The sequence below is a fragment of the Pleurodeles waltl genome, chromosome 4_2 (genome assembly GCF_031143425.1).
Source record: "Pleurodeles waltl isolate 20211129_DDA chromosome 4_2, aPleWal1.hap1.20221129, whole genome shotgun sequence".
NCBI classification, from domain to species: Eukaryota; Metazoa; Chordata; class Amphibia; order Caudata; family Salamandridae; genus Pleurodeles; species Pleurodeles waltl.
This window is the reverse complement of record NC_090443.1, coordinates 485,369,605-485,389,672: the sequence shown is the minus strand read 5'-3', so window position 1 is coordinate 485,389,672 and position 20,068 is coordinate 485,369,605. Positions and strand designations below refer to the sequence as shown.

The 20,068-nt window shown below is 44.0% G+C and overlaps 1 protein-coding gene across 1 annotated transcript in view; it reads right to left on the bottom strand.

Moving 5' to 3' along the window:
• MAST1 (microtubule associated serine/threonine kinase 1) overlaps nucleotides 1-20,068 on the bottom strand; it is a 696,806-nt gene that overhangs the window by 246,491 nt on the left and 430,247 nt on the right. Inside the window, exons 15-16 of the mRNA XM_069231862.1 lie at nucleotides 14,170-14,302; nucleotides 13,475-13,640 (exon numbers count right to left, since the gene is read on the bottom strand). Coding sequence (XP_069087963.1) covers nucleotides 13,475-13,640; nucleotides 14,170-14,302 — 299 coding nt within the window. The remainder of the gene's footprint in view (nucleotides 1-13,474; nucleotides 13,641-14,169; nucleotides 14,303-20,068) is intronic.

The window sequence follows — 20,068 nt, the reverse complement described above, 5'->3', positions numbered from 1 at the left end:
ACCGCGGCTGAACCGCCGCGGTCAGAATGCTCGTGGGAGCACCGCCAGCCTGTTGGCGGTGCTCCCGTGGTCGGTGGCCCTGGCGGCCACCGGCCGCCAGGGTCAGAATGACCCCCATTGTGTTGTTTAACCTTTTGCTTCCTACAGGTCTCCTTCGAAGCTGTTCCCTACCTAATCCCCTTTTCCCCCACTTGGACTCTCTCAGGCTCTGTGGTATTTCTATCGGAGCTTTGGAGCTGTCCAGTGGTGGACATGTTGGGAACGTGCGCAGGCCCCGAGGATCTGGTCTCTCTGACACTATGACTGTGATCCACAATGCTTCACATCTCAGGGACCACCATATCGATTGGGAATGGTCTACATGCCAGACTAACAGGTCATGTTGGCAGATTATCAGAAAAGATTGCCACCGCTGGTGAAACTGCATCTCAGTCAACTACGTCTGTAAGATCTCCAACGCGTCAAGTGACCACCCACTACAGAGGCCTACATCTTTACCCTTGGCTACTATTCATACACTGTCTTTAGGTACTATTCATACACCTTCTACAGCCTCTTTGCAGGACATGGACACCTCAGAGGAAGAACAAGAGGAGGTGAGCTACAAGACGATCACACAGAATGGGATGATTATGTTCTCCTAACTCCATCATCTCTTTCATCCTTGAAGGTGGACTCACTTCCAGAGGGCATCAGATGATTTCACAATTTGCTTTTAAGGACTGCCAAAAGATTCACACTTTCGATGATATCCAAGCAAATGAATTGTTTTCTGCACAACTTCAAGGAGCCGTTCCAGAGGTCTGTGCGCTCCATGCCTATAGTCAGTCATATAAGGGAGGAAGGTTTGAAAGTTATGCAGAATCCAGCAACAGTCACAGCAGTACTCCTGCATTTGGATAACAAATATATTGCGCCAGAGGATGGCCCTCCCTGTTTAACGGGTCACCCTCATCCAGATTCGGCGACAGCACAAGGGTCCCAAAAGAGATCCAAAAATCCTTCCACGCCAATTACAGCGCCTCCTGACAAGGAAAAGAGGCGGTTAGATAACAGTGGCAAGCGATTCTCCTTAATGTTAAGTCTAACTGTAAGAGCTGCTAATTCTCTGGTTGTCATAGGAAGATACGACAGGCAACTATGGGCTGACATCGCCCCATACAACGACAAGCTACCAGAAGAAACTAAGCTGGAAGCAAGAAAAATCTTACAGGAGTGCGCACATCCACAGAAATTATTGACCGCACAATGCATATTGCCACCACTACATTTAGTCAGCTGAAAGGAGCCACTGTCCTCAGAAGACAAGGCTGGCTAAAGGTCACATCCTTTTGCCCAGAGGTACAAAATAAAACCCTAGACCTTCCTTCTGATTCATAAGCGGTATTTGGGAAACATGTGGATGAATCTCTTCAAGCAATCAAGAATGATAAAGAGACAGCCAAGTCACTGGGAACGCTACAATTCAGAAAGCCCTCCTTTTGAGGTACAAGAGAAAGAGGAATACCTTCATATAGGGGAGGTTATCAACAACACAGATACTCCTCGTACACTACCTCCGAACAATTTCAACACCAGTTCAGGCAGCCGCCACAAGCAGCCTACAGTAGAACTGCCTATAGAGGAAAACCGGCTAACCAAGGAAAAGACTCAGCCTGCAAACAATGATCGATCCAGGGGTTGGGCTATCCCCATCCCATCACACTTCAAACTTGGGGGTAAGGTCTTGTCATTTCTCCAGTGGTAGCTATCCATAACATCAGACCAATGGGTCTTGCAACAGGTTCAATTTGGACAGAGAATAGAGTTTGTTCAAATGCCACCTCGCAATCCGCCTCACAAATATTTTCCCAAGTATCTCCACCAACTCAAACTGGGGGTCAACAAAATAAGTCTCAAAGGGGCAATAGAGAAAGTTCCACAATCCCAGTGGGGGAGGGGGGAACGATTCTACTCCAGATTCCAGAAAGACTAGAGACCTATCCTCGACTTCAGAGATTTGGACATCGATCTGAAAAAACAATCATTCTGCATGGTAACTCTGCAGGACATCCTCCTCCATTTAAACCATGGAGACTATCTGTCCACTCTAGATCTGAAGGATGCACATTTTCATATCCCAATCCACCCCTCCCACAGACAGTTCCTAAGATTCGTGGTAGGCGGCAGCCACTACCAGTTTTCAATTCTTCCATTCGGTCCAAAATCAGCCCCCAGGATATTTTCGAAGTGCCTAGCACCAGTGGCTACGGCTCATTGTTAAGGAGACAAAGACACCAAGTATTCCCGTACTTGGACGCAAGCTGGCATCACCAACAGGGATCATGGAGGAATGCGTTTTCGATGGCATGGTATGGAATCTTTGCCTACTCCTTTCCACCCATTCCCCTGATTCTAGCGGTTCTCACCAAGATGAAGATAGAACCCTGCAAGCTGTTCATAACAGCCTCCACATGGACTCAACAGTATTGGTTCACAGAGCATCTCCTGTTCTCAGCTGAAACCTCACATCCCACTGAAGGTATTTCCACATCTCCAGACTATGAACAAAGGGCAAGTCCTGCACCCGGATCCAAAATCCCTGCACTTATCAGCATGACTCCTGAGCACAATGAGTTTGCACATCTAGACATCCCTCTGGAGAGCAAGGATATCCTCTCCAGGGCCAGAGAAGTCAGTACTAACAAAACTTACTCTTGTAAGTGGAAAGGATTCTTTCTATGTGCCAACAACAGCAGATACATTCTATATCATCCTCACCTGAACAAATATTACCATATCGGTTACATCTGGTATGTTCAGGCCTGGCTCATTCCTCCATTAGGGTTCATTTAGCAGCCATATCGTTGTTTAGATGTTCATATAATTCATCCCCTTTGTGGTCCTCCAGAATCATCAAACAATTTCTAAAGGGCCTATTCAGAGTCTTCCAACTTTCAGACCTCCTCCTCATCCTTCTTGGAATCTCAACATAGTCCTTGCACGGTTCATAAAACAGCCATTCAAGATGATCCACAGAGTTACTTTGACATTTCTCTCATGGAAGGAAGCTCTTGTATTGGCTCTAACAGCCAGATGGGCCAGTGAGACCCAAGCACTGACTATCCAAGAACCGTTCTTACAAATTAGAGAAGATAGAATACTTCTACGTACAAACCCAAAACTCATTCCCAATGTTCCTTCGGACTTTCATATCAGTGAACTGCTTATCCTAAAGACATTCTTCCCAAATCCTACAACGCCAGCAGAGAGGGCTCTTCATTCATTAGCTGTGAAAAGGTGTATAAAGTTCAACTTGGACAGGAACAAATCCTTTCGCAAGACTAGTCAATTGTTTGTAGCTTACAGTGCACCTAAGAAGGGTTGACCTGTTTCCAAGCAAAGCATCGCAAAGTGGATTTCAGCAGTGATTCGTGTTTTGCCACCAAGCAGCAGGCAAAACGTTACAAACTTCTGTTTGAGCTCACTCTACCAGAGCGGTATCAACATCCACTAAACTGTCTGCAAGGGAACTACTCCAGGACATTTGCAGGGCAGCAATCTGGAAGAGCTGCCATACATTCACACAGCATTACTGCCTTGATGCAGATCTTCAAGGGGAAGTAGCTGTGGGCCAAGCGGTCCTAAGACATCTTTTCCAGTAAAGGTGAGCTATCTCTACCATCCCACCATCTTAAGGTTAGTTATACACATTGTATTTCTTAAAATATATTAAAACAGAAAAGTTGATATATGTTATGGTTTCTGATAACAAGTTTAAGCAGTTGTATTTTGGGCTATCTTATGTATGTATATTTGCTCAAACATCTTGTTCATATTCTTTTTAAGCACTCATAGTTTATACAACAATGTGCATCACTACTGCTTACTACTCTGATTCAAGCATGTGAATCTATGAAAATTCCAATACTGGAGTAAGAAAATTAGTTACTTACCTGTAACTGTAGTTCTCCAGTATTGGAATCCTAATTAGATTCACATGTGACCCACCCACCTACCTGTTACCTCTCTTATCATTATTATTATTATGAGTAGGCACTGGGGCTTTGAAAATATAAGGCACTGGAGCTTCTCTCAGGAGTGTTCTAGAGGGTGGTGTCGCTTGATTGGTGGACTCTCAAATTTAGTCCTTGTCTCAAAATGACTCTGATATAATACTACTTTCTTTTTCTGGTAACACCTAGGCAAACATCCTACCCTGTCATCAAGGGTTTTGAAGAGAATATCACACATTGTTTTTTATTCCTTTAGTTTATGTTGTGAGTGAAGGCAGTAAAAACAGACAGTGTGGTTCATCCACAACAAAACTCTTCCTCCCATTTGAGGCATGTGCCCTAAGGAAGCTTTCTTTGGCAATTCAGTTATTGTCATTAATGGAAAGATGTTCTTAAAACCACAAAACCTGATTTCCAATGACTAGATGTGAAGAATGCCTGAGAAATAATCAATAGATTTGGAATACTGAGCAAAATTCTGGGTTAAGAAGAATCTGAGAGGGACTCCTTTCCACACGACGTGCGGTAAAAATCAGTGCACTCCCATCCCATTGGTTTACTTTTGGGTACTATCTGATTAGGTTACAGAGCTACTAGAGTGTATGGTTTCCAAATTGTTTATAAATTATTTTTTTGTTGTGCTGTTATGGAAATGTTACAATTGGACTCCCAGCTTGACAATGGAGAATGTAAAAAGGATGTGAATCTGTGAAAGACCCAATTCTGGAGAAATGCAGCTCCTACAGTCAGAGAAGACTTTTCAGAATGTAACTAGGTGAGCAGTACCTTACCTACAACAGAAATAACAAATGTTTTTATCTTATGACACATGAACGAAATCCTGGCTGTGACCATGAGGCTAGGTTGGAGAGGGGGTAGGCAAAACAGGCACCATCTCCAGTGATGCTTATTACTGGTGTATATGAAGCAAATAATGTCTAACTCAAACAAATAAGAAAGACCAGGTTTGATTGATCATGACTCAAGCCCAATTTGCCAGACGGTCGGAAAGATACTGTTGTTGCTAAGAATATGTCATAGTATGACACAGAAAAAACACTGCTGAAGGTCACAGCAACAGGGAATTGTGGACCATATACGAAACCAAAAGAAAAATCAAAGACCAGTCTTACTCCTAAAATAATTAAAGGGACTCACTGTTATCAGTGACTGAAAAACAGAAAAACGATTGCTTTAAAACAGTTTTTTAATTACAAGGGACAAATTATTGACACTGCAGAAGGGTACTGTGTCAAAACAAGAAATCCAGCTGATTCAATCGTGGAGGCACTTTTGGAAACAAAATGTAGGAAATGCAGATAAACATAATAACAAATACTTTGGTCGCACTTTTCATTAAAATAATCTGCACAAAGAACCTTATGACGTGGTGGAAGGTAATGGGCAAGCTTTCCAGTGTTTGCCACTACACTACACATATTTTGTTAGAATGTTCTTGTGAAATATATGTGTACGACATATAAATTATTTTGTCCAGGCTGTTGAAGCAGCTGGGATCTGTAGAGCAGACTGGCAAAGACAAAGAAGGCTGTAGTGCACCTGAGCTCTGTGCAGGCAATCTTTTCTTTGTCTACCACCTGCAATAAGGGGATGAAGTGGACTTGCTGCTGGGAGAGGGTAGGTCTTGGGTGGATCATTTCAAAGAGGGCTATTTCAAAAACTTAATGACCACAAAGGCAGCTGCACTGGTCTTCCAGAATGCCAGATGGCGTACCGGAACCAATGAGGAGCACCCCTGGAGGCTGTAGAGGGCTGTGACATGGGCTTGGAGAAGGGAGATGGCTCACAGAGTCTGCAACTTCCTGTAAAACATCTACCCATGGAGGGTCTAGTGGATGGCAGCCTTAAAAAGGAGGTCCTTGTAATTCACCTCCTTTGGTCTACTTGAAGTATATTGGCAAATATAGATGATTATGCCTCCTGAATAGGATAAAACAAAAAGCAAGAGAGAAATATTCTCTTTGAGGCAATCTTGTAGGGTAATATTGGCACTGAGTTAGTGATCTCAGCTTAAATAGGTGATGGCTCATACCACCACAGACATGAAAGGAAAAATAACCTCAATTTGAAGCCATTAAGGTCTTGACTTATCAGCAGATAGTTGTTTGATAGAATATCGAAGCTAAAATATCATGTGGACAGAATATTGTGTCAAAACGTTTGAGGACCAAAATATTGAGAAGGTAAGTGCAAATAGGTAAGTATAGATTTACTATTTGTGAGTATAGATTTACTATTCGTAACTTCACAACTATGTACCTTGAAGATACATATATGTGGAGTTAAGTATAGAAAAACTTTGATTACCCATAGAAACGTACCTTCATGATTTTGTTGTCCTTGATATTCTTAAAACAATATATTGTCCACAGAATATTCTTAACTCATTATTTTGTCCAAACACCAGGCAACTACTCAAAACACAGGGTACAGTACAGACGTAAGTGGGGAAGACTGTCTCCCTGGAGGACTCTATATCAAGCTGAAACAAGATGGAAAATGTCACTTACCCAGTGTACATCTGTTCGTGGCATGAGTCGCTGCAGATTCACATGCTGTGCACATCCCGCCATCTAGTGTTGGGCTTGGAGTGTTACAAGTTGTTTTTCTTCGAAGAAGTCTTTTTGAGTCACGAGATCGAGGGACTCCTCCCCTTTCGGCTCCATTGCGCATGGGCGTCGACTCCATCTTAGATTGTTTTCCCCACAGAGGGTGAGGTAGGAGTTGTGTATTATAGTAATAGTGCACATGCAATGGAGTGAATATGTATGTGCATAATGTAGTTTAAAGTGATATATTTAGAAATTTGCAAGTGTTCAAGATCAACTTCGAGACAGCTACAGGCTCCCGGGGAGGCGGGTGGGCGCATGTGAATCTGCAGCGACTCATGCCACGAACAGATGTACACTGGGTAATTGACATTTTCCGTTCTATGGCATGTGTAGCTGCAGATACACATGCTGTGCATAGACTAGTAAGCAGTTATCTCCCCAAAAGCGGTGGTTCAGCCTGTAGGAGTTGAAGTTGTTTGAAACAAAGTTCGTAATAGTGCTTGGCCTACTGTGGCTTGTTGTGCTGTTAACACATCCACGCAGTAGTGTTTGGTAAATGTATGAGGCGTAGACCATGTGGCTGCCTTACATATTTCAGTCATTGAAATATTTCCTAGAAAGGCCATGGTAGCACCTTTCTTTCTAGTCGAGTGTGTCTTTGGTGTAATAGGCAGTTCTCATTTTGCTTTGAGATATCAAGTTTGAATGCATTTGACTATCCATCTAGCAATGCCTTGTTTGGAAATCGGATTTCCTGCATGAGGTTTTTGGAAAGCAACAAATAATTGTTTTGTTTTCCGAATTTGTTTTGTTCTGTCAATGAAGTACATTAACGCTCTTTTAATGTCTAATGTATGTAGTGCTCTTTCGGCTACGGAATCTGGCTGTGGGAAGAACACTGGTAATTCTACTGTTTGATTCAAGTGGAACGGTGATATGACTTTTGGTAAAAATGTAGGATTTGTCCGTAGAACTACTTTATGCTTGTGTATTTGAATAAATGGTTCTTGTATGGTAAATGCTTGAATCTCACTTACTCTTCTTAGAGATCTAATGGCAATTAGAAATGCAGCTTTCCATGTTAGGTATTGCATTTCACAAGAGTGCATGGGCTCAAAGGGTGGACCCATGAGTCGTGTTAAGACAATGTTGAGGTCCCATGAAGGAACTGGTGGTGTTCTTGGTGGTATAATTCTCTTTAGGCCTTCCATAAACGCTTTTATGACTGGTATCCTAAATAGTGAAGTTGAGTGCGTAATTTGCATGTAAGCTGAAATTGCGGTAAGATGTATCTTAATGGAAGAAAAAGCTAGCTTTGACTTTTGCAAATGTAGTAAGTACCTTACGATGTCTTTGGCAGATGCGTGTAAGTGTTGAATTTGATTATTATGGCAGTAATAAACAAATCTTTTCCACTTATTTGCATAGCAATGTCTAGTGGTAAGTTTTCTAGCTTGTTTTATGACTTCCATACATTCCTGTGTAAGGTCTAAGAGTCCGAACTCTAGGACTTCAGGAGCCAAATTGCTAGATTCAGCGATGCTGGATTTGGGTGTCTGATATGTTGTTTGTGTTGAGTTAACAGATCTGGTCTGTTTGGTAGTTTGACATGAGGCACTACTGAGAGGTCTAGTAGTGTTGTGTACCAAGGTTGTCTTGCCCAAGTTGGCGCTATTAGTATTAGTCTGAGTTTGTTTTGACTCAACTTGTTTACCAGATATGAAAGGAGTGGGAGAGGGGGAAAAGCGTATGCAAATATCCCTGACCAACTCATCCATAACGCATTGCCCTGAGACTGATCTTGTGGGTACCTAGATGCGAAGTTTCGGCATTTCGCGTTTTCTTTTGTTGCAAATAGATCTATTTGTGGTGTTCCCCAACTTTGGAAGTAAGTGTTCAGTATTTGGGGGTGAATCTCCCATTCGTGGATCTGTTGTTGATCCCGAGAGAGACTGTCTGCTAATTGATTCTGGATCCCTGGAATAAATTGTGCTATTAGGCGAATGTGGTTGTGAATCGCCCAATGCCATATTCTCTGTGCCATGAGACACAACTGTGTTGAGTGTGTCCCTCCCTGTTTGTTTAGGTAATACATCGTTGTCATGTTGTCTGTTTTGACAAGAATGTGTTTGTGGCTTATTATGGGTTGAAATGCCTTTAACGCTAGAAATACTGCCAGTAGTTCTAAGTGATTTATGTGAAACTGTTTTTGCTGAGTGTCCCATTGTCCCTGGATGCTGTGTTGATTGAGGTGTGCTCCCCACCCTATCATGGAGGCATCTGTCGTTATTACATATTGTGGCACTGGGTCTTGGAGAGGCCGCCCTTGGTTTAAATTTATATTGTTCCACCATTGAAGCGAGGTGTATGTTTGGCGGTCTATCAACACTAGATCTAGAAGTTGACCCTGTGCCTGAGACCATTGTGATGCTAGGCACTGTTGTAAGGGCCGCATGTGCAACCTTGCGTTTGGGACAATGGCTATGCATGAGGACATCAAGCCTAGGAGTTTCATCACCATTTTGACTTGTATTCTTTGTTTTGGATACATGGCCTGTATTACATTGTGAAATGCCTGTACCCTTTGTGGGCTTGGAGTGGCAATCCCTTTTGTTGTGTTGATTGTCGCCCCTAAGTAATGCTGTGTTTGACACGGCTGAAGGTGTGACTTTGTGTAGTTGATTGAGAAACCTAGTTTGTGGAGGGTTTCTATGACATACTTTGTGTGTTGTGAGCACCGTTCTAGCGTGTTGGTTTTGATTAACCAATCGTCTAGGTACGGGAACACATGTATTTGCTGCCTTCTGATGTGCAGCTACGACTGCCAGGCATTTTGTAAAAACTCTTGGCGCAGTTGTTATACCGAATGGCAACACTTTGAATTGGTAATGTACCCCTTGGAATACAAACATTAAGTACTTTCTGTGTGAATGATGTATCGGTATATGGAAATATGCATCCTTTAGGTCTAGTGTTGTCATGTAGTCTTGTTGTTTGAGCAGTGGGATTACGTCCTGTAATGTCACCATGTGAAAGTGATCTGATTTGATGTAGGTATTTAATGTTCTGAGATCTAATATAGGTCTTAGAGTCTTGTCCTTTTTGGGTATAAGAAAGTACAGAGAGTAAACTCCTGTTCCTTTCTGTTGAATTGGTACTAATTATATTGCTCCTTTTTGTAGCAACGCTTGGACCTCTAGTCCTAGAAGATCCATGTGTTCTTTTGACATATTGGGGGTTATTCCAACTTTGGAGGAGTGTTAATCCGTCCCAAAAGTGACGGTAAAGTGACGGATATACCACCAGCCGTATTACGAGTTCCATAGGATATAATGGACTCGTAATACGGCTGGTGGTAAATCCGTCACTTTTCCGTCACTTTTGGGACGGATTAACACCTCCTCCAAAGTTGGAATAACCCCCATTGTGTGTTTTCGGTGGGACGTTTGGAGGGCATTTGAGAAATTCTATGCAATAACCATGCTGGATAATTGCTAGGACCCAAGTGTCTGTTATTTCTTCCCAATGTTTGTAAAACTTGGTTAGTCTCCCCCCCCACAGGTGTTATGTGTTGGGGATTTGTGACGTGTAAGTCACTGCTTGTTTTGAGGAGTTTTGGGACTTTGGAACTTCCCTCTATTTTTTTGGAATTGCCCCCCTCTATATTGTCCCCGAAAACGTCCCCGCTGATATTGGCTTTGATAAGTGGGCCTTGCTTGTGAGGTTGTGGCTTCTGTGGGTTGACCTCGAAATCCCCCTCTAAATTGTGTCTTGCGAAATGTGCCTCTGCTCTGTGGGGAGTAGAGTGCGCCCATGGCCTTTGCCGTATCAGTGTCTTTTTTAAGTTTCTCAATAGCAGTGTCCACCTCTGGCCCAAACAACTGCTGTTCATTAAAAGGCATATTCAGCACGGCTTGTTGTATTTCTGGCTTGAATCCTGACGTACGCAACCATGCGTGCCTCCTTATTGTTACCGCAGTATTTACAGTCCTTGCAGCTGTATCTGCTGCATCCATTGCTGACCGTATCTGATTATTTGAGATACTTTGTCCTTCCTCCACCACTTGTTGTGCCCTTTTCTGGAACTCTTTGGGTAAATGTTCTATGAAATGCTGAATTTCGTCCCAATGAGCTCTATCATATTTTGCCAGAAGTGCTTGTGAGTTGGCAATGCGCCATTGATTTGCTGCTTGTGCTGAAACCCTTTTCCCTGCAGCGTCAAATTTGCGACTCTCTTTGTCTGGAGGTGGAGCATCTCTCGAGGTGTGAGAGTTTGCTCTCTTGCGAGCTGCCCCAACAACCACAGAGTCTGGTGTTAATTGCTGCGTAATATAAACAGGGTCTGTTGGCGGTGGCTTGTACTTTTTCTCCACCCTTGGAGTTATTGCCCTGCCTTTCACATTAACCTGAAATACTTGTTTGGAGTGTTTTAGCATTCCAGGGAGCATAGGTAAGCTTTGGTATTGGCTATGAGTGGAGGATAGTGTATTAAACAAAAAGTCATCCTCAATCGGTTCTGTATGCAAGGTGACGTTATGAAAAGCAGCTGCCCTTGAGACCACCTGCGTGTAGGATGTACTGTCTTCAGGTGGTGACGGTCTCGCAGGGTAACAGTCTGGGCTGTTATCTGATACCGGAGCATCATAAAGGTCCCATGCATCGGGATCATCTTGACTCATTGCAGTATGAGTCGGGGATTGCATCAATGGTGGAGTGGCTACCGGTGATGTGTGCATTGATGGTGGTGGAGATGGTGGCGGAGTTGTTTGTCTTGCCACCTTTGGCTGTGGCTGCTTGTCCTTTTCTTGAAAGGCAAGTCTTCTTTTCATTTTAACTGGGGGAAGAGTGCTTATCTTCCCTGTGTCCTTTTGAATGTGGAGCCTCCTTTTAGTGTAGTCCGGCTCCATTGATTCAAGTTCTTGTCCGAACTTATGTCCTTGCATTTGGGAGGACAACCCCTGTTCCTCTGTGTAGGAACCTGTTTTCAGTTCCGAGGCTGGGTGTTTCGGAATCGAAACCTTTTCGGTCACCTTTTTGGACTCCGACGAAACCTTCTTTATTTTCGGCGTCGTGGTGTCTCGGTGCCGACCCATTTCAGTGCCACTGTCTCGGTGCCGAACTTGCTCGGAGCCGCTGTCTCGGGCCCGAGATTGCTGTGTGCCGGTATCTCGACCGGAGTCGGATGACTTTGACACAAGCGTGCCCTTTTTCGGTGCCGATGATCGGTCTCCTATTTTTCGGGTTAAGCCATGGCCTGTTGGCGGTGGCGTCCCCTGGGCTTTTGTGGTCTTCTCGTGAGTTTTATGTTTCAACGTCTTACTCACGGTTTTCGGCGTTTCTTCGGGATCAAGCTTGTCTGAGTCCGACTCCTGAATGGAGAATGTTTCTTCTTCCTCCTCGAAACGCCCTTGACCTGTCGGCGCCGACGCCATCTGCAGTCTTCTCGCTCTTTGGTATCTTAATGTCTTCCTCGACCGAAACGCTCGACAGGCTTCACAAGTATCTTCCTTGTGCTCTGGAAACAAACACAAGTTACAGACCAGATGCTGATCTGTATACGGATACTTGTTGTGACATTTTGGGCAGAAGCGGAATGGGGTCCGTTCCATCAGCCTTGAAGAGACACGTGGCCGGGCCAACCAGGCCCCGACGGGGGATCGAAAAAACCCCGAAGGGCCACCGGAGCTCTTCCAAAGTCGTGTTGATCTGTTGTAACTAACCTGATACCGAACGCAAACAATACCGACGAGTTTTCCGAGATTCTAACTAACTTTCCGACCCGAAACACAGAGCGAAAAGGAACACGTCCGAACCCGATGGCAGAAAAAAAACAATCTAAGATGGAGTCGACGCCCATGCGCAATGGAGCCGAAAGGGGAGGAGTCCCTCGATCTCGTGACTCGAAAAGACTTCTTAGAAGAAAAACAACTTGTAACACTCCGAGCCCAACACTAGATGGCGGGATGTGCACAGCATGTGTATCTGCCATCGAACAGTAAGATACAGGGGACTTGTAAAGACTGTAGAATTCCAGCTTTTGTTTGCCTGGAAACTTAAATTTAGTTATTTGAAGACCAGCTGTGTTCAGCCACTATTTGCCTATTAAGGATAATGTAACAGCTAGGGAGTGAAAACACCCTGGGTGAAATGATCCAACACCTTTCAAATACAGAGTCTCCCACTTTCCGACTTTCCTAGAGCAATGGTATAGAAGGCACTGCCATGGAGGAACTGAACCCAGCAAAAGAGGGAGATAATGGATATTGACAGAAACATCTACCTGTCACACAACAAGCTTTGTTCTAATCTTCCCATTATACAGTAGCTCCACACAGATTAGGAATCATAATCACAGTGATTTAAAAGGAGCCAATCATGCTGCGACTGGTTGTACTTTTCTCAACATCCTGCCAAATTGAAGCTGTCTCACAAGTACAGATACCATGTTTTCACTGAAGCAGAGACAAATAAGAACTTTCAGGTGGGTACAAGGAAAAAACATAATATGTTACATCTTTAGTTGGTGGCATGAGCTTGCTGTTCTCTTTTAGGGACATCTATTGGAATTGCAGGAATATGAGCTAGCTTCTAATGTTGGGGCCAAAAGAAGTTCAGGGGCGTTTGTTCTTATGATGAGAACTGCAGTTATCTACTAATATGTGCAACCGATTGCTCCATTTTCCTGTTTTTTTTTACCTTCCCTCATTCTCTCATCTCTCTTTTTTAGTTTGGGATTGGCATGTCTAAGGTCTTGAATATATTGGAAACCCTAATGAAAATGATTTAAAAATAAGTAAAATAAATAAGTAAAATGTTCATTGTTGAATGCATTTGAAGATGCAGCCCCTCAGGCTACAATGAGGCCTTAGATGTCCCCTCTTCCCCTCCTCCTGCCTGAATACGTACCACTGATGACCTGTCCAAATAGCTCCTCCGGGGTATCTCCGAAAAAGGGCACGCACCCCACCAGAAACTCATAGAGAATGATGCCCATCGCCCACCAGTCTACCGGCTTCCCATAACCCTGGCGCAGGATGACTTCGGGGGCAATGTACTCTGGAGTCCCGCACACCTGAAATGAGATGAGGACAGGCCCAGGGGTTGTGAAAACAGTGTATCCACTGTGAACTAAACAGTGAACTCACTGTATACTCAGCCTTCTCACACTCACTACCCACTCTCAATCATGCATCTTAGGTGCGTTTTTGGCATAGCAAACACCATGAACAACAACATAAGATACTTGTGTCTGTCTTTGGGGTGGGTCTGATGCTAGTGAAAACAGCTGTAAGGCCCTAGAGGATGACGTTTTCCACAGAACAGAGCTTTGCACACTGCTCATTAGTGTGTACCATTCTATAAATAGGGCAAGATAATAAGAGATCAGACTCTACACTCAATTCATCCAGAAAATGCCTGGCATGGGTGCAAACAACCCTTTCATTCTTCAGTCACTCTCAACCTTCACACGTTTCAATTCTTTCTGTGCTCTAGTTTCCCCGGCATTACCCAACCCAACTTCTTTGCCTACCATCATATCCTTTACACCAAATTCCCAGCAGTCCCCTCCAACCTGGCTTTCACTTTTCCAAATGCCTCACCTGCTTGTCCAAAAATTCACGAGCATCTTTCTCAATGTGTCCCTCATAGAGGTTAGTCGTCAAGCTCATCAGACCCATTTTGGAGAGGCCAAAGTCCGTCAACTTAACATGACCCATGGATGTGATCAGCAGGCTGTAACAGAAGACAAACACAGCTCTTAAACCACTTACAACAAGGAAACAGCGGGGCATGAAGGAACAAGAATAAAAGGCTCAGCACTCAACAATACCCCTCTTCAAATTCCAATATAGTAAAGTCTTCAATCACTGGTGACATCGAGGAGAAATCAGACAGAACTCTTTGGCAATATCTTGAGCAGAATTAGCAGTCATAAAAGGTTAGGACTTCTTTTGATATGTAAAAAATGAATACAATATGAGCTACAAGTGTTCTAAAACGATCAGAATTGATGTACTAGTCACTCTCAATGGAAATACAATGTTTTTTTTCCTTTTACCCTCATGAGGTGGGCATCAGTTTACATGACATTACCCTTGTGCTTAACATCAAACAGACTGATGACACTTTCAAGTCAGTTTAGTTTCTGCATTTGTTAGCTGCTACAAACATTGTTTGCACTGAATAGTTGGTGCAAAAGTGTACCAACACTAGAGCAATTTAATGCACTGTAGCCACTGATTGATGAATTATTCCCATTTTATTCCACTAGCAGGCACTATCCATACACTAATGGCACATAAAATTACCATAATTGCACCAGATATGCATTCAATAAGATGGTAATAGTATTAACTTTGTGGATCAAGAATATCCTGCAAAAGGAAAGTTACTTGCCTGTAATACTACTTCTCTATCATGAATACCTTCATTAAATTCATAAAACAAAAAATCTCTGCCCATGTTCTAGATCTTTTACAAGAAAGATAAAAACAACTCTCCAAAATAGAACAAATGCAAAGCCTTTATAAAGTAAACATTACTTTTCCATACAAATGCACAACATAAGCCTTAGAAAAAAATCGAAAATGCAAGTAAACCATACGTAGAGGCACTGCTACCCAAAACCATTTTTCATTTTTGCCTTTTAAAAGATAAAAAGAAGGGTTAATGTTCCTAGAGAAATGGAGCTTCCCATGAAGGAATAAGGAGAAAAGTTACTTACCTTGAATTCTGACTCTCCAGCACTGGTATTTTTCATAGATTCACATGCTTTAATTATAAACCCACACTGTTAATACAACAGTGTACATTTAAACTAAATAACGTTGAACTTAAAACAAACTATTTGCATCCTCTGTACATCATTAAAAATGATTCTCACACCAACCAATGAGAGGCCAGCACCTCTAGCTGTACCCCTATAGGAGGCTTTGCTTCCAACTGAAAGACTTTCTAGCTCGTTACAAACTGATATTATAAGAGGAAGCCTCAGGACAAGGGAAGGAGGATGGGTAAGTAACCTTGTTCCCCTTCGTTAACATTGGATCTTTCATAGATACACATGCTTGAATTCTGATCATACCATTACTATACACATCCGAGAAAGGTGGGAATATCAGCCTTAAGAAGAAAAGCTTCTGAGCACAACCTGTCCCACTTTGGACTCTGCTGGTTTACACATCAGGTTGCCGTTTTACAATGTCTTTAAAAGGAATTCCTGAAAAAGGGTCGTTATCGTCACCGTTGTGTTTGTGGAATGAGATCTGACTGTCCTTGTCAATAGGCTGTTTATTGAATAATGAGCTGTCATAATGACATTTTCAGTTTAATGTGAAACGACGCAGGAACTTTCTAAATGGATTTTGCTTGGTTGCCAGATTAACTGTATCCTTTAAAAACCACAAAAATGTATCTTTAACTGACATCACTTGAAGCTCATTTACCCGTCTTCCCAAAGGAATGGCTGGATGGAATAGTCTTCCAAGGCAAATGTTGAATTGATGTTTGGTAAATTATTTCAAATGGTGGCTGCATTAACGCTGCGAGCACATGACCCAACAGTGTTCAGCTCCATTCCTGAGCCAATTTGGGAACGTGTGGGAATAATCTGAATATTAGTTTCATGAACTGTTTTACAAGCCTTAGGCCAGCTAATCTGAAGTTCTTAAAGTTCTAGATATCACTACTAGGTAAACTTTAGTTGATGTGAACTCCAATCCCGATTCAGCCAAATGCCAGAGATAGGGTAAAAACTGACCTGGTGACATCTCTAGGTTTGGTTTGACAGTTGCAGGAGCATTGGATGCATTCAGAATTCGTCTACTTTCTTCAGATATTAGCAGCTGATCGAACTCCAAATCCTGATGAACCCAGCTGCTAAACAAATAGACTGTGGGTGGTGGCGTGGTGGTGGTGAAGTATTTCTGCCCTGTTACTTGACAGCAGTTTTGCACAGCTTCATATACAAGTGCTAACATGCCCATGCTGGGGTTATCAGGGTTACTCTGCAGTACTCCCTTCTTATTTTGCATTGCATTCTGAAAATTGATGCCATTGGATGGAATACATGTACAATATTTTCTGTCCAATCCATTAAGAAGGGGTTTCTTTGTGAGCCCAGACTAAACCACCTGCTTGCAAGTTTGTGGCAATTTGAAATTCTATCCCTAGCCAAACATGATCCATTGAAGATTTTCTCATCTGAAATACCAATTTTATGAAAGATCTGGGCCGGTGGATACATGTACACTAACATACAAATCTCTGGGGGCCGTGTCAGATACCTGGGCATACAACTGACTCACACAGAACAAGATGCCCACACTGATAACATTGCACCTATGGTAGACATGGTCTGTCGAGACACAGAAATGGATGGCTCTATCACTGTCCTTAATGGGGTAAGTCTCACTGAAGAAAATGATCACTCTTCCCAAAATCATCTCTACATTATAGAATTAACCATACACCTTACCATGCCAGTGCCTGCAAACGCTAACCTCCCTAAGAAGATCATTCATCGGGACACTGGTCACCCCAGAGTGGCATACCTTACATGCTGTAAATCAACATATGAGGGGGGAATAACAAAGGTAGACCCGAAGTCATATACTACAAGGCAAGACACCTGCTAGTAGCAATTGGCTTGATATTTTCCTCTCAGGTCGGAACAAAACCAGACCCTTGATAAACATCCGAAATGTATGCAGTAGCAGACAAGTCACAGTTTAATTTTATCTATGGTGGGAATCTCCCTAGTAGGGCCTCTGCAGCCACCAGGATGGCTCTAACAACATGGAAAGCAACAAATAAACAGGTTTGCTGGATTCATGCTCTAACAAATCAAATCCCTCTATGGTTGGGCACCGCCCTACCACATATAAATGCCTTACGCGGATTCAGAGGGTGGGACTGTTTGGATATTTCCACCTTGCGAGATGTAGCATCAGAGGAAGGACTTAAGTCATTCACAAACTTCGGATACCTTGGGTTACTGAATGATCAATTCTACAGATGTCTCCAACTTATACAAGTATAATTGGCCAGTACCTTGAAGGTTCTTATGAGATACAGAAATTCAGCCCCCTGGAGCTAAGTTGACTATGTTCTACCTCCCTCTATCGGGGAAACTGTCATGTACACATAAGACAATGATAATTAACTCCCCAACAACACAGTGAGGTTACGAGGAATTTGAGAAAAAAACATTGGAATGCAGAGGAGGAGTGGACGCCACCCCTTATGGCTCCTAGGGAGGTGGCAATTATGATAGGCTGCATTTGATCCAATTTAAATACTTGCACCATTTCTACTTAACATCTGCAAGGCTTTGGAAGTTTAATGGGGAACTGGGCCACAGTCCTTGAGATGTCATACAGCTAGCTCTTGGGGTGGGTGTTCATTTTCAGCAACTCACCACTCCGGGCATGTAGTGGCCCCAACAAAAGGACCTCCACATCAATTACAATGACCTTCTGGCCATCCAGCTAGCTCTCGTGGCTTTCTTCCACCAGGTGCAGCACAGACAATACAGGCAACATGACAGACATGTATTATCTCCAAAAGCAACGGAGCAGGCACTCATCACAGCAGTCAGCGCTACCACAAAGCATTTGGCATTGGGCTCCTCACCATTGAATACACCTCCTGACAGAGTACCTTCCAAGAATAAACAACAATTTTGCAGAGCTGCTCAGAAGGATGCAGCAACAAATTCATGTCGGAACTCCACTCACAAGTCCTATTCCTGTGTTTCCATCGTTGGGTGGTTCCAGCGATTGACCTTTCTGCCACTGCACAAAATGCAAAATACCAAGGCTGCCCTCTCCCACTTCTTCTGTATGGGATCTGGAAGCTTTGGGAAACCTCCCTCACTACCATCCTGGTCGACCCTACGTGAGCCAGACAACAATGATTCTGGACCCCTCTAGAGATGTCATCAGTTCCCCATGAGAATCTCCACAGCAGGCCTGACCTTCTCAAACAGAACCAGAGCATAATCAGGCCTCCCAACTCCAGCAACTCAATCTAGTGATATGACTCCTGAGGCCCAAGAGTTCAACTGTCTTATCCTCCCTCAAGAAGGTGTGTCTATCCTCAAAGCAGCTTGCAGATCACTCCAAACTCCTGCTATGCTGGCAGGTGGAACATGATTATCCACTACTGCATTTCTAAGTTCACTGACCCACTTAAAACTGCAATACAGTATCTTCTCTGCTGCCTTCTTCATTTACAGAAAACAGGTCTAGCTTATACTTCCATATTCCTCCAACTGGCTGTTATTGCAGCCTACATTCAGAAAAGGGAACACACTTCTTTATTCAAAATCCCTGTCATCAAGCTTTCTTGGAAGTAATCAAGTGAATTATTCCACCTAGGATACCCTCCCACCTGGAACATTAACATTGTCTTTATCAGACACATGGTCCTTCCTTTGGTACTTCTCCATTCATGCCCATTACAATTCATTTCCTGGACATAGGTTTCCTTGTTACTATCACATATTTAAGGCATGTTAGTGAATTGCTGGCCCTCACTCTGGTAGAGCCTATTTTCAAAATCTTAGCGGCTGAATTGTCCTCAGAACCATCCTGAAATTCCTTACAGAGGTGGTACCCCCTTCCATCTCAGCCAAACCACTGAGCTCTCAGTCTTCTTCCCACAACCAGACTCTCTGGCAGACATAGGCCCTCATTCTGACCTTGGCGGGCGGCGGAGGCCGCCCGCCAAAGTCCCGCCGTCAGGTTACCGTTCCGCGGTCGAAAGACCGCGGCGGTAATTCTGACTTTCCCGCTGGGCTGGCGGGCGGTCGCCTTCAGGCCGCCCGCCAGCCCAGCGGGAAAGAGGCTTCCACGATGAAGCCGGCTCGGAATCGAGCCGGCGGAGTGGAAGCTGTGCGACGGGTGCAGTTGCACCCGTCGCGTATTTCACTGTCTGCGCAGCAGACAGTGAAATACATTTAGGGGCCCTCTTACGGGGGCCCCTGCAATGCCCATGCCAGTGGCATGGGCACTGCAGGGGCCCCCAGGGGCCCCGCGACCCCCCCTACCGCCATCCGGATCCCGGCGGTCGGACCGCCGGGATCTGGATGGCGGTAGGGGGGGTCGGAATCCCCTCGGCGGCGCAGCAAGCTGCGCCGCCTTGGAGGATTCTATGGGGCGGCGGTACACTGGCGGGAGCCCGCCAGTGTTGCCGGTCCGACCGCGGCTTTACCGCCGCGGTCGGAATCCCCATTGGAGCACCGCCGGCCTGTCGGCGGTGCTCCCGCGGTCCTCCGCCCTGGCGGTCTTTGACCGCCAGGGTCAGAATGACCGCCATAGTCCTTAACACTCTTGGTGTAATGCGTGCCTCATTTATTGCATCAATAGGACCCAGACCGTTCACAAAACGCAGCAACTTTTTGTTGCTTTCGCAAAAGCACACAAATGACATGCTATCAAAGGTGGGCATAGTTAGGTGGATTGTCAAATGTATCCAAACGTGCTACATTAAAGCTAA